This window comes from Pristiophorus japonicus, chromosome 6 (assembly GCF_044704955.1).
Source record: "Pristiophorus japonicus isolate sPriJap1 chromosome 6, sPriJap1.hap1, whole genome shotgun sequence".
NCBI lineage: Eukaryota > Metazoa > Chordata > Chondrichthyes > Pristiophoridae > Pristiophorus > Pristiophorus japonicus.
In genome coordinates, this window is record NC_091982.1 from 259816578 (window position 1) to 259831237 (window position 14660).

At 46.9% G+C, this 14660-nt stretch overlaps 1 protein-coding gene across 1 annotated transcript in view; it reads right to left on the reverse strand.

Moving 5' to 3' along the window:
* The window catches only part of LOC139266308 (multiple epidermal growth factor-like domains protein 6), a 496732-nt gene that overhangs the window by 36602 nt on the left and 445470 nt on the right, over positions 1 to 14660 (reverse strand). The window contains exons 30-33 of the mRNA XM_070884129.1: positions 14260 to 14391; positions 13158 to 13286; positions 6014 to 6142; positions 216 to 344 (exon numbers count right to left, since the gene is read on the reverse strand). Coding sequence (XP_070740230.1) covers positions 216 to 344; positions 6014 to 6142; positions 13158 to 13286; positions 14260 to 14391 — 519 coding nt within the window. The remainder of the gene's footprint in view (positions 1 to 215; positions 345 to 6013; positions 6143 to 13157; positions 13287 to 14259; positions 14392 to 14660) is intronic.

Here is a 14660-nt window from a genome sequence, read left to right on the forward strand (position 1 = left end):
TCCTGTATTACAAAACCATATAGAAACATTCCCCATGCGTTTCTTCCAAATATTTATTGGACCTAATATTTATTGGTCCAACTCTCTTCAAAGTAGCTGCAAAAGCAGTTAAAGTACGTATAATCTATTGACTTTTATTCTGTGCCCTAATTAAGAAGTATTTTAGAATCCAGAAACTCATGAACAAGAAGTGCATTTTTAACCAGGGAAGGTACCTTTTTCACAATGGGTACTGGTCCATCCAAGCCCACAGGAACATGTCCCATCTTCTGGGTTACAAATACCACCGTTCTGACAAGCACAGACCTCCAGACAGCTTTGTCCGAATCTTCCCTTTGGACACACTGCACCAAAACAACAGCACGTTAAACAAGCCAATCAGAAACTGTTACTCTTAAGCTACCTAAATTTAGAATCTGCCGAAATGTCATGCTTCATATCCAATGCACAGCCTGCCTTGCATCATCAATATGGAATTTGCTTGACATCTTGCTAGATTTTAAAATAATTTCAGAGTCCCAGGTGCAACCAGAAACTCACTGTGTAAATGAGCTCTTATACTGGTGAGCAGAAAACATCTTGAATGCAACACTGGGCGGTACAGTAAATTTAAGTGTTGTATTCAAGCACACACTCCACTCACCAACATTGAAGTGTGTTACATAAGGCAGGCCCTGATAAAGCAGAAGGCTCTGTAATTATTTTAAAAGCAATCACAGTATTAAGATAGTCCCTTGTCCTGCTTTAATATGATCTTTGAGTGATAAGCAGGAATCATGCTTCCAGTTTTTGACCCGTTGACCTCTGAGGCATGCATCATGCAGCCGCTTACAATGATAGAATTAACCACATATAAATGTTTGACCATATATTGGGGCTGAAATTGGTTGATACATAAGGTCCGCCTGTTTCTCGGGGGTATGTCGTTTCACACCGCCAGCATATCGCCGAGACCAAAGAGGACAAAATTGGTCAACATATTTTCGGCAGTACATCAGTGGTCTGCATCGGGCGGTATGTAACCAAGTAGTCGAACCAGATCGACTTTCTGTTCGATGGGTGATGCAGCCGGAACTGCGCATGTGCAAATTTTCTTTTTACAGAAGCGTTTTACCTGCGATTTCGGGGATCAGGGGTCACCTGCGCATGCGCAGTGAGTTGAAGAGGAGGGAGAGAGAGTGAGAAGGAGCAGCAAGGAAGTCGACGGACAGTTACTTGAAAAATACATAGCACAGTGCGAATATATTCCTAACAACTAATGATTCTTCAGTTTGAAGACTAAGAAGAGATATTTAACAAAGCAAAAATCATACAAATAGAAAGATTATGACAATGTTAAAAAAGGAAATCAAAGCGCAGGAACATTGAGAAGGAGGGGAGATTGAAGGCGCCTGCCTTCGATGAGACACCGAGTTACCTGCCCTTCTGCCGCACAGATAAGAGAGAGGTACTCCGAGCTAACGAAGGCTGGTGTGGAAAGCCCCGCCCCAAAGGAGTACAATGGAATATGGGCCCAGATCGGGGAGGCTGTGTCCTCCAAAAGTACGATTGTACGCACCGGGGAAAGGTGACATAAGAGGTGGAACGACCTGGTGAGGATAGCAAGAGTAATGATTTTATTTATGCACCCCCTGCCAATGTACTATGTACCATGTAAATGTAGGTTCAGTGTCACACGGACGATGTTATTTATCTTAAGGTTACGGCGATGTATTCGTACTTTTCAGGCAATGACAAGAGGATCAACACAGTGCTTTTTTTAATGTATATATGTGTGTGCGATGTTCAATGGATTGAAGATTTTTACTTTGATTTACTTTACTTTCTACAGAAGAAGACATCTACAATAACAGCCGATCAGCGTCGCACGGGGGGAGGACCCACAGCCCAGGAGCCTCTGACTGACATCGAGATCCGTGCCCAGTCCCTGGTTGGGGATAGCAACCATGCCACCACCGGCATTGGAGTTGACCCACTCACACAGGATGGTAAGTTGAATAAAATGCAGTCTGTGTTGCGGTCCTCTCATGTCATGTAATGTAACTGTAATGTTGGCCTGATGTAATGTAATACAAGTTTATTGCATTTGAATGTTGGCCTGATGTAATGTAATGTAAGTTTATTGCACTGCAATGTTGGGGTCATGTAACGCAATACATATATGTATTGTCTGTCTGCGATATGTAATGCAGTACTGCAGCAGTGGTGGACATTTAAGACAGACTACAATAAGTCACTGTACTATATACATGTAACCCTGACCCCTCCCCTGGTGCCAAGCTTTTTTAAATGTTGTTTTGCACTTCCAGACTCGGATGATTCAGACCACAGCGACACAGACCCACTGCCTCCACCTCTGGCGTCACCCAGCCCTCTCCCGACTTCACCCCTGGCAGAGGTGAGGAAGAGGAAGAGGAAGAGCTGCTGATCCTGCAGCCAGTGGAGGTGGAGCTGGGCTGGAGACGGAGAAGGATACAAGAGCTCCATGTGGGACAGCTGGAACATCCTCCACCACCGAGTCTGTATTCAGGGGATTCCCCCCATGGCTCCTCTGATTCTGTGGGACCAAGCGGTGCGCAGCAAGGCACCCCCCAGCATTGCAGCGCCTTTGCCGCAGCGACTGCGGTTGGTGCAGGAAAGGTCGGTTGCTGTCGGCGTGTACCAGGACATGGTGCATCTGTCACAGGCCAGCGTCGACATAGGTCGAGAACCGCTCAAGGCCATGACTACAATAGCCACAAACATCGCGGCTCTATCAGCGCGGCAGTCGGAGGAAAGGTTGCGTATGATCGCCGCGATGGAGCGAACCGCCAATGCCATCGAAGCCATACGACAGTGGACGGGATGGGGACATGGCATGGAACCCCCCCCCCCGTGCCATAGTAGTCAGGTCGACAGCACCTGAGGGTGGGGAGCTGACATCATCTTCCAGCCCTGGAGCCTCGTCTTCCACATCGCAAGCTTCTCCCGAGGCCCCATTTATTGCACCTGCAATGTCTGACCCCCAATGACAGTAACATCACTCTGGGTGCGGTGCTGCTCGCTGGCTTGGTATCAACATGGGGAAGTCCAGGCTCAGGGGCACTGGGAGAGGGAAGGGCGGGAGTAAGAAAGCGGGGAATAGTCCCAAGGGTGGTGTAGCACACGGGCATGAATAGGGCAGAGGGTGTGGGCAGGGAAAGTAAAGGGTCTTTTTGTTGTAATTGAAGTTTGATTTGTAAAAGTTTATTAAAGTTGTAACACTTTTGTTAAAGTTGTTATTAAAGCTGTTGCAGTTGTTTTATAGTTATAAGTTTTAAAATTGTTGAATATTTTTTACATTTTTACAGAAACGTTTGAATTGAATTTAAGCACTCGTGTATAGTGCCAAACTTTTGAGGTTACAGTCACCAGGGTCTCAAAACGCAGCTCTCCACATTCAAGCAAAGTGTTCATTAATGAGCTGCTGACCTAACAATTTTGCAGTGGCATACGTTCCGCGTGCCTTCTGCTGCGGTGTTGGGGTGGGTGGTGCCATGGGTTCATCTGCAAGCTCCTCGTCATCCTCCTGCCCCTCATTGTCCTCTTCTCCCTCCTCCGTCTCCTGCACTCTCTCCTCAGGTGGTCCCGCAGGCCCCTGCGGCAATTCCTGTCCCCGCATGATTGCGAAATTATGCAACATGCAGCACACCGCTGTGGACTGAGCAACCTGCTGAGGGTGAGTGGTCCAAGCATCGAAAGCGCTGCTTCAGTACTCCAATTGTCTTTCCGATAATATTACGTTTCGCTATAAGACTCTTATTGTATCATTGCTCGGGTTCTGAGTGAGGGTTCTGCAGGGGGGTCAAGAGCCAGGTAGCGAGGCCGTACCCTTTGTCCCCAGCATCCAGCATTTACCTTGTGGCTCAGACTTCAACAGGTCAGACACAGTGCTCTCACGCAAGATGTGCACATCATGGATACTCCCTGAAAAGTTGGCATTCACTGCCATTATGCGGTGTGTACGGTCGCATACAAGTTGCACGTTGAAGGAGTGAAATCCCTGACCGTTTTGGTACACCTCCACTTCATGTAATGGTGCTTGCAGGACAATATGGGTACAGTCAACAGCACCCTGCACCTTGGGGAAGCCGGCACTGCGTGCAAATCCCAAAGCCCTGTCACTCCGTGCCTCCCTGGTCATTGGGAAGTTTATAAATTCCATCCAGCATGCATACAGTGCTTCGGTTACCTGTCGAATGCAGCGATGAGTAGCGTGCTGAGAAATAGAGCATATGTCCTCAGCTGATGCCTGAAAAGAGCCACATGCATAAAAGGAAAGTGCCGCAGTCACCTTCATCTCGACAGAGAGTGCAGTAATGTTGCTGGTACTGGGCTGCAGGTCTGCGTTAATGAGCTGGCAAATCTCAGTGATCACTTCTTTTCAGAAGCACAGCCTTTGGACACACTGTCGATCGGTCAGGTCCAAGTATGAACACTTCTCCCTGAAGATCCTTTGCGGGTAAGGCCTCCTCCCCCTCATCAGTCTGCAACCTCCTCCCTTACCCTTATAACTCTGCTCGATAAACCTTCTCACATCTGGTTCCTCCATTAGACAGGTTGTCAGCAATACAGGCTGAGATAGTACATGCCCCATGTTTTTTAAATCTCCACAATATTTTTCAATGAAACAAATATCTCTAAAATGTCTTCTATCTTAATGAGTTACTCAGTAATAATAAAAATACCTTTTCCACTCTAAATCACACTGTAAAATCACTGTTCACCTCAGAAATACAGAGGTGCTGCTTTACCTGACAGTTCCCGAATTCCAAAATTGCGGATGCGTGAACTCAGCCCATTCCCGCCCACTTACGTAAAACCAGCTTTTCCAGGATGGTGTGCAGCTCCGTTGGTATGTCGACGGTCTGCGATGAAAATTGCACTTTTTGGGCGGTATGCGGACGGTGTGCATACCGCTCGGCGGTATGTCAATGATGAATATTCCACCGAGTGGTATGCCGGTGGTATGTCGGTGTTTTTTGACCAAAATCGAATTCTGGGCGGAACGCAGGTGGGAGGGGGCGGTATTTTGACCAATTTCGGCCCCATTAATGAGTCTGTTTTAAGGGCCTTGCACTGTGCAGGGAAAATAAAATTAATCATTGTAGGTTAATGATTAGAACATTTTTTTCCCCATTCAGAAATACTAAAACATATAATCATTGTGTGAATTTAGTGGAGCCGAAATGCAGAGTCACGATAAGGTCGGTTACCACCGGAAAGTGGCAGCCATGTGGCGGTGTCGAATGGCTGCCGATTATTTGTCAAATGACTGCCACTCGCGAAATTCTCCTCAGTGGTTTTTCCGCCGGTCCTCACTTCCGCCCCAAGTCATCAAAGTGCTCACCGCCACTCTCCCGCCCCGCACGCAAAATTCACCTAAGAAGATCTTGTGGCCGCTGGACGGTGCCCCCGACAGTTTTTTCTGTTGGTGCACTGTGTTTGCAGTGTGTGCAAAATGGCAGTGCGGCCGCCGTTAAAGGGGAGGGTGCACTGACGCGGCCGCCATCTTATTTTTTTTTTTTGTTGGCCGACTGCCAGGTTGGCCCTACAATTCTGCCCCGGGTTAGGCCAAGCCGCCAACAAGCAGCCTGGCACCCCCTCTTGGGTGCCAGGCTGCTGGCCCGGCTGAAACCCTCCCTGGTGGCCTAGTGGACCTAACTAAAATAATCGCAGAGCTCACGAAGGCTCTCCCCTTTAAGTGAAGGGGAGAGACGTGTTGACCTGCCAGCGTGATGATGTCATCAGCGCTACACTGATGAGTGACAGGGGTGGGCACTCCGCCCGCCCCACTTCCGGCTCTCTTATGACTGACTTCCGCTTCGCTCGACAAGAAAAGACAGAGCTGAATGTCGCGCGAGAGTCCACCACAACCACCGCGGCGGTGAAAACACAGGATAAATGGTAAGCGCGACCCATTTCCGGCGGAGGTGAATTGCTACACCAGTGACTCCTCCCAACTCCAGTTTTAGAATAGGTTACTTGGCAGTACCTTTCTGGCAGGTGGAACCCATTGTACCAGACCGACACTGGCATTTTCCTGTCACAGGGTTGCATCGACCTCCTTTACCACAGGGACATAGTATCATACAGTCTTTCCCGTAATAGCCTTCTGGACAAGCTGGATGGGAGAAATATTTGTTGAAAGTACATGTTGTGAAGTTTGGAAGTCAATATATCAATGTGATCTAACATAAGCATATTTACCCACATACATCAGAGCGGAGAGAGTGAGCAGTGCAGTGCCTTTGATTGAACCAACGCTGGAGACAATAGGGTACATTTTGTATGGTTTCGCTCCCAGACCAGGGACTTGTTGGATGGGTCACAGAGAAGTCACTTAATACTGTAGGGTTATATCTGTGGCAAGTAATGCTATCCAGTAAGTCCCCTCACCAGGAGCAAAGCCTCACAAAATGTATTCAAATCTATACAATCGTTTAAGATTTTGTAGCCCCCATATGTTAAAGAAAGAAGGAACTTGTATTTATATAACACCTTTCGTGACCTCAGGACATTTCAAAATGCTTCACGGCCAATGAAGTACTTTCAAAAATATAGTCACTGTTGTAGTGTGGGTAAATGCAGCAGCTAATTTGTACACAGCACGGTTTCACAAACAGCAATTAGATAAATGACCAGACAATCTGTTTTAATGATGTTGGATGTGGGATAAATATTGGTCAGGACTCCGGGAGTACTCCCCTACTCTTCTCTGAATAGTTCCATGTGATCTTTACTATCCACCTGAGAGGGTAGGTTAATATTTCAGCCACAAGATAGTATCTCTGATAGTGCGGCACTCTCTCAGTACTGCACTGATGTGTCGACCAGATTATGCACTCAAGTGTCTGGTGTGGGGCTTGAACCTTCGGACTCAGAGTGAAGAGTGCTACCACTGACCCACAGCTGACACAGGAGCGAGGAGAACAGACAGGGGTGGTGACAGAAGATGCTGTCAGGATTGGGTTTTGAGGGGAATTTTTGAAGGTACAGGAGGGGTGCAGTAAGGGGGAAAATTCGAGAGTGTGGGGGCACGATATCCAAAGAATAACTACTGATGGGTGGACAAGCAGCAAGGGCGATGCACAATTAATCGAAAAGAAAACATTGGGATGGACAGTTTATTGGACAGTGATGAGCTGGATGAAGAATGCTGCTTATTCTGCTTACGACTATTATAGTAAATGCCACCTTTCATTCTGAGCTGATCCTTGGATACACAGCACTTGAAACGATAGTATTTTGAAAAGCGTTTCCCTGCTGGCGACTATGAAACAGAAACTAAGTAAAGATATTCCAGGAAAGTTCCTGTTAGATTTTCTAAGTACTTTTTTGAAGCAATACTTCAGTAATTTCAATTTCTCTGGGGATTTTGTTGAATGAGAAATGACACTTATTGTGTTCCTAACACAAATGAGACTGCACCCAGGGAGGTTAAAGTAACAGTGACCTCAGTCTTTATCAAGACACTCCAGAGTGAGGAACAGGCCTTAGGGGCTGGCTTATATACAGTGCACCCAAGGGATGCTGGGATCCCTGGGGACTTCAGGGGATGAGCTCCCTGGTGGCGGAACATGGGAGTGCATGCGTTACAGATACACCACATCACTCCCCCCCGCCAAAGTCAAAGTGAAAACTATTTACAAGGTGAGGCAGTCGGGAGCCTTTCTTTCCCTAGTGGACTGCCTCGGTACAAATGTTTGTTCTGGTTTGTTGGCTGTGCCCTCGCTGGGCTGGCGTGTTGTTGGCCCTGCAGGGCTGCTGGGTGAGCCTGGCCTTGCTGGGCTGTTGGGCATGATGGGTTCGATTTCCTGGTCTGGGGTGGTGTCGTTGATCCTTTGGGTGTGTGTTGTGGGTTCGAAAAAGGTGGTGTCTGCTGTGTGTTGTTCAGGGCAGTCTGTGAATCGCAGCCTCGTTTGGTCCAGGTGCTTTCTGCAAATTTGTCCATTGTCTAGTTTGACTACAAACACCCGACTCCCTTCTTTAGCTATCACCATGCCCGCGATCCACTTGGGACCATGTTCATAGTTTAGCACATACACAGGGTCATTCAGATCAATTTCCCGTGACACAGTGGCGCGACCATCGTTTACATTTTGTTGCTGCCGCCTGCTCTCTACCTGATCATGCAGGTTGGGGTGAACCAGCGAGAGTCTGGTTTTAAGTATCCTTTTCATGAGTAGCTCAGCCGGGGGCACCCCTGTGAGTGAGTGGGGTCTCGTGTGGTAACTGAGCAGTACTCGGGACAGGCGGGTTTGGAGTGAGCCTTCTGTGACTCGTTTAAGGCTCTGTTTGATTGTTTGTACTGCCCGCTCTGCCTGCCCATTGGAGGCTGGTTTAAACGGGGCCGAGGTGACATGTTTGATCCCATTGCGGGTCATGAATTCTTTAAATTCGGCACTGGTGAAACATGGCCCGTTGTCACTGACCAGTATGTCAGGCAGGCCGTGGGTGGCAAACATGGCCCTCAGGCTTTCAATGGTGGCGGTGGCGGTGCTTCCCGACATTATTTCACATTCAATCCATTTTAAAAAGCATCCACCACCACCAGGAACATTTTACCGAGAAACGGGCCCGCTTAGTCGACATGGATCCTCGACCATGGGCTGGAGGGCCAGGACCACAAACTTAGTGGTGCCTCTCTGGGCGTGTTGCTCAACTGAGCACACACGCTGCATTGCCGTACACAGGACTCGAAGTCAGAGTCAATACCAGGCGACCACACGTGGGATCTGGCTATCGCTTTCATCATTACTATACCCGGATGTGTGCTGTGGAGATCCGAGATGAATGTCTCGCTGCCCTTTTTGGGTAGCACTACGCGGTTACCCCACAATGGACAGTCTGCTTGAATGAACAGCTTGTCCTTTCGCCGCTGGAGCAGCTTGATTTGCTCTTGTATTTCAACGGGGATGCTGGCCCAGCTCCCATGCAGTACACAGTTGTTTACTCGGGACAGCAGAGGATCTTGGCTGGTCCAAGTCCGAATCTGGCGGGCCGTGACAGGTGATTTATCATTTTCAAACGCTTCCATGACCATCAACAAGTCTGCGGGCTGCGCCACCATCAACAAGTTTGTAGGCTGCGCCATTTCTACCCCCGTGGTGGGCAATGGTAGCGGACTGAGAGCATCCGCTCAGTTCTCGGTGTCTGGCCTGTGGCCACCTTTGTATGCGGGTTGAGGCATTAGTATTTATCCCCTTGTTTACAGCGAACAGGGATATGAGGGGCTTGTGATCGGTTTCCAGCTCAAATTTGAGGCCAAACAGGTACTGATGCATTTTCTTTACCCCGAACACACACGCTAATGCCTCTTTCTCAATCATGCTGTAGGCCCTCCGGCCTTAGACAAGCTCCTGGAGGCATAGGCGACAGGTTGCAACTTACCCACAACGTTAGCTTGTTGTAATATACACCCGACTCTGTACGACGACACATCACATGCTAGCACAAGTCTTTTACACGGGTTATACAATACAAGCAGCTTGTTGGAGCATAAAATGTTTCTGGCTTTCTCAAAAGCAATTACTTGTTTTTTTCCCCATACCCATTTCTCGCCTTTACGCAACAACACATGTAGGGGCTCTAAGAGAGTGCATAACCCCGGTAGGAAGTTACCAAGATAGTTGAGGAGTTCCAGGAACGACTGCAACTCCGTGAAGTTCTGTGGCCTGGGCACGTTCCTGATAGCCTCTGTCTTGGCATCTGTGGGCCGAATGCCGTCCACCGTGATCTTTCTCCTCAAAAACTCCACTTCTGTTGCCATGAAGATGCATTTCGACCTCTTCAGCCACAGCCCTAAGCGATCCAGTCACTGGAGGACCTCCTCCAGGTTTTGAAGGTGCTCGACGGTGTCCCGACCCGTGACCAATATGTCGTCCTGAAAAACCACCATGTGTGGTACCGACTTGAGTAGGCTCTCCATGTTTCTCTGGAAGATCGCTGCAGCCGACCGAATTCCAAACAGGCATCTGTTGTCGATGAACAGTCCCTTGTGCGTGTTGATGCAGGTGAGGCCCTTCAAAGACTCCTCCAGCTCCTGTGTCATGTAGGCCGAAGTCAGGTCGAGCTTGGTGAATGTCTTGCCTCCTGCCAGCGTCACAAATAGGTCGTCTGCCTTAGGTAACGGGTATTGGTTCTGCAGCGAGAAACGATTAATAGTTACTTTATAATCGTCGCAAATCCTGACCGTGCCAACACTTTTGAGTAATGGAACAATCGGGCTGGTTCACTCGCTGAATTCCACTGGGGAGATAATGCCCTCGCGTTGCAGCCTGTCCAGCTCGATTTCCACTCTCTCCCTCATCATGTGAGGTACCGCTCGCGCCTTGTGGTAGATTGGTTGTGCCTCTGGGACCAAGTGGATCCGCACCTTCGCCCTGGAAAAGTTTCCAATGCCTGGCTCAAAAAGGGAAGGAAATTTGTTAAGAACCTGGGTACACGGGGCCTCATCATCATGCGATAGCACTCGGATGTCATCCCAGTTCCAGCGGATTTTGCCTAGCCAGCTCCTTCCAAGCAGTATGGGGCCATCGCCCGGGACAATCCAGAGTGGCAGTTCGTGCACCGTGCCCTCGTAGGTGACCTTGACCATGGCGCTGCCCAGGACAGTGATAAGCTCTTTGGTGTACGTTCTCAGTTTCGTGTGGATGGGGCTCAGGGCTGGTCTGAATGCTTTGTTGCACCACAGTCTCTCAAACATCTTTTTACTCATGATGGATTGGCTAACGCCTGTGTCCAGTTCCATGGCTACAGGTAAGCTATTCAATTTTACATTTAGCATTATAGGTGGACATTTCGTCAAAAATGTGTGCACCCCATGTACTTCAGCATCTGCCTCCTCTCTCTGAGGCTCGAAATTGCTTTGATCCACCATGGACCGATCTTCCTCTGCCACGTGGTGATTAGCAGATTTTGCAGAGCTTGCAGCTTGTCTGCAAGTTCGTTGGAGATGCCCCATTGTTCCATAGCTCTTGCAAACATAACCTTTGAAGCGGTATGAATAGGCTGAATGGAAGCCTTCAGAATGCCAACAAGCTGTGAATTGCCTTGCATTCATCCTTTGTTGCGGACTCTGAGTCATCTGGGTCACTTGAGGCCTGCTGGCAGTTGAAGACTCATGGTTTCTGCCCTGTATATTTCTGCTCGCAAACACAGTTCCAGTTAATTTATGAACATTGCTAGCACTTGTGTGCTGAGAGATTTGTTTGGTGTTATCAGTGGTGGACATAAACGCCTGTGCTATCGGAATGGCCTTACTGAGGGTCGGTGTCTCTACAGTCAAAAGTTTTCGTAGGATGGTCTCGTGGCCAATGCCCAGTACAAAAAAGTCTCTGAGCATCTGCTCCAGGTAGCCATCAAACTCACATTGTCCTGCAAGTCGCCTTAGCTCGGCGACATAGCTCACCACTTCCTGACCTTCAGATCGCTGGCACGTGTAGAACCGATACCTCGCCATCAGCACGCTCTCCCTCGGGTTAAGATGCTCCCGAACCAATGTACACAGCTCCTCATACGACTTATCTGTGGGTTTCACCAGAGCCAGAAGATTCTTCATGAGACTGTCGGTCGGTGTCCCGCAGACTGTGAGGAGGACCGCTCTCCTTTTTGCAGCGCTGCCTTCTCCGTCCAGCTCGTTGGCTACAAACTACTGGCCTAGCCATTAAACATAGGCTTCCCAGTCCTCACCCTCCGAGAACTGCTCCAGGATGCCCACAGCTTGCTGCATCTTTGCTTTGGATTCGTATACTCGTTGCCAGTTATTGTGTTCCGAACACAGATGAGACTGCACACAGGGAGGTTAAAGTAACAGTGACCTCAGTCTTTATTAAGACACTCCAGAGTGAGGAACAGGCCTTAGGGGCCGGCTTATATACAGTGTTCCCAAGGGATGCTGGGATCCCTTGGGACTTCAGAGGATGCATTCCCTGGTGGCGGAACATGGGAGTGCATGCTTTACTGATACACAGCAACACTCATAATAATTGATTTACTGAATTACACTCTTAGTAACGCATTGTCATTTCAACTTTGGTACCTGGGTTGAATCCAGCTCATACTCTATATGCCGACTGTAAGATGATTCTGAGCAGGTACAACTGAGCTTAGTGATTATCTGGGCAAAACACCTTTTGTTTATCAGACACTGAATATTCTATCTGAATAGTTTATATATTATGCATACACTACTGTAACGTGTAGGATCTCATTGAAATGGTCACTATAAAATAGAGAGCTTACAGCTACATTTTACAGTACTTATTCATGTAATAAACAGACGACTGCACAAGGGTTGGAAAGAGTTATGATCTAAATGTACCTGTGACTGCATCACCTATGTGATACCAGGTCAATCCACAGATGAAAATATTCTTAATATTTCATTCTCTCTCCTATATTTATAGCAATCTCCTGTGGTGTCAGAACGGAGGTGATAATGGGCAAACATATGAAGGAAGACCACTGTATCTTTTACACACCAGTTCCAAATAATGTCACGTTGGTGTATTCAGAGCTGTTCTTCTGAAGTTACGGTTAAGGCACATAGTTGGAACAATATATAAAGAAAATAATTACCCTGTATCTAGTCTGTATTATAACTGACCTGGAACTGTCCAATGGGATCAGCTTAAAGGGAGCTGTATCCAGTAACTAATCTGTACTATACCTGATCTCAGAATGCTGGGTGCTGACGGTGAGTAGTATAGTATTAGGCAGTCCCTCGTATCAAGGATGACCCACTTCCACACCAAAAAAGGATGAGTTCACAGGTGTTTCAATGAGGGACCTGACATTCTAGGTCCCAAATTACATATTGAAGGGTGGAAGATGCCTGTGTAGATTCTTTTAACGTGGGGTGGCCGTTGCACACATGAACTTGACAGAGCTAGGTCTTGATCCAGTAGCAAGGGTTAACCAAGATGACTGGAGACCAAGTTATGCTGCACAGTGAATATCCCAAGTAAAAGCATCATATATCTTAACACAATCATCATCCTAATAAGTACAAATTTCACACAATACGGGTAGGTTTTCATCGCAGCATGATCATTTACAATGTTCTTGTTGAATTTCTGCCGCACTCTATTCTCGCTGGTGATTCCTATTAGCAGGTTGGGACTGGTGTAACTTACTGATCATGCAGTCAGCTCCAATAAACCCGGGAGGACAGTTGCAGGTTCCAGTCACAGTGTCACACTGACCCTCGTTTTGACACTTGCAGCTCTCTCGGCAGTAGGGTCCATAGGTTCCCTCTAGACATTCTGAAAGACAAGTCCACTCACTCTTACTCAAGAGGTTTCATATCATTTTACTGGGAGACACCCAATGCACAGATTACTAACATTTCTGGTCCATCTTGTGCAACCCTGAGTGTAAATTGAAAGCCCACCCATGTCTTAAACACAAAAATCAATCAATCATGCTCGAAGAAGTCATTTTATTAGCAATTAACTCACAACTTCATTAGTGATAGCTCTAGTATCTGAGGTTAAACAGGAGATTATATTCCATTATGTATAGTTTCACAATCATTTTTTGTCCACACTAAAATAGCAGGTTAACCTACCCACAACAACCTGCTAAGCACACTGCAAAATAAATGTTTTTTAAGAACAGTTATTAATATATATTTTATCTTTCTCTTCAGGATCACAATAAATATATTTGTTAAGACAGTGGGAATCAGAAATGTCTCTTTGACAAGCTGTGTTGTACCCATTAAAATGAGGACTGAGAGCCTTATACTGATGAAGGGTATATAGCAGAGATTATTATAAATGAGAGCTTTACACTGATGGTGAGTGTACAACAGAATGTTATAACTGTGCAGTTTATATTGAGGATTGGTGTATGACCGGCAGAGTACTGCAGCTGAGAACCTTAGCTGTACAAAAGAGTGTGATAATTGCACATTTTATAATGAGGGTGTGATACAACAAAATTTATATCAATCTCAGTTATTAAAAGGAAGATCATTTTACTTCAAGTTAGTAATACTTTTGAAAAAAAGTAAATTGTAAAGTATTAGAGCTACAGATAATTAAAATACCCTTTGGGTGGATTATTGTAAAATGCTTCACAATAATGAATGCTTCACACTTTCACTTTTGGTGAATTTGCAACCTGATTTTTATAAATTATAGAAAGAACAGAATCTGTTTAAAAGACATGAGAGAGAAACTGACAGATAACTGCAAACTGGAGATACATTTTGTAAAATCAATGAATACATACGGAGGTCACAACGGGTGCCATGGTAACCAGGTAGACAGGTGCAGTCCCCAGTGACAGGGTGGCACTCCTCATTCACACCTGAGCACTGGCACAGCTGGTTGCAGTTCTGTCCGTAGGTACCTGGGGGACAATCTAGAAGGAAGAGAGAAGAAAGTCAGATAACGGAACTCTTGCCGCCTTTTTTAACCCCTGGAGGACACCAGCCTTCGTACTGTGACAAAAGAGAACAGTTCAGTCTTGTCCGATATGGAATAGCCCATGTATGACTCAGTGTCATCATCTTGTAAAGGTTAGGTGCATATTGGGTGTAAGAGAAGAGATCACTCATGGTCAGTACTAATCATTAAATCCTTTAGATTGTTGCCAGGGGTGGGGGGTGAGTCGGGTTCCTCTACATAGCA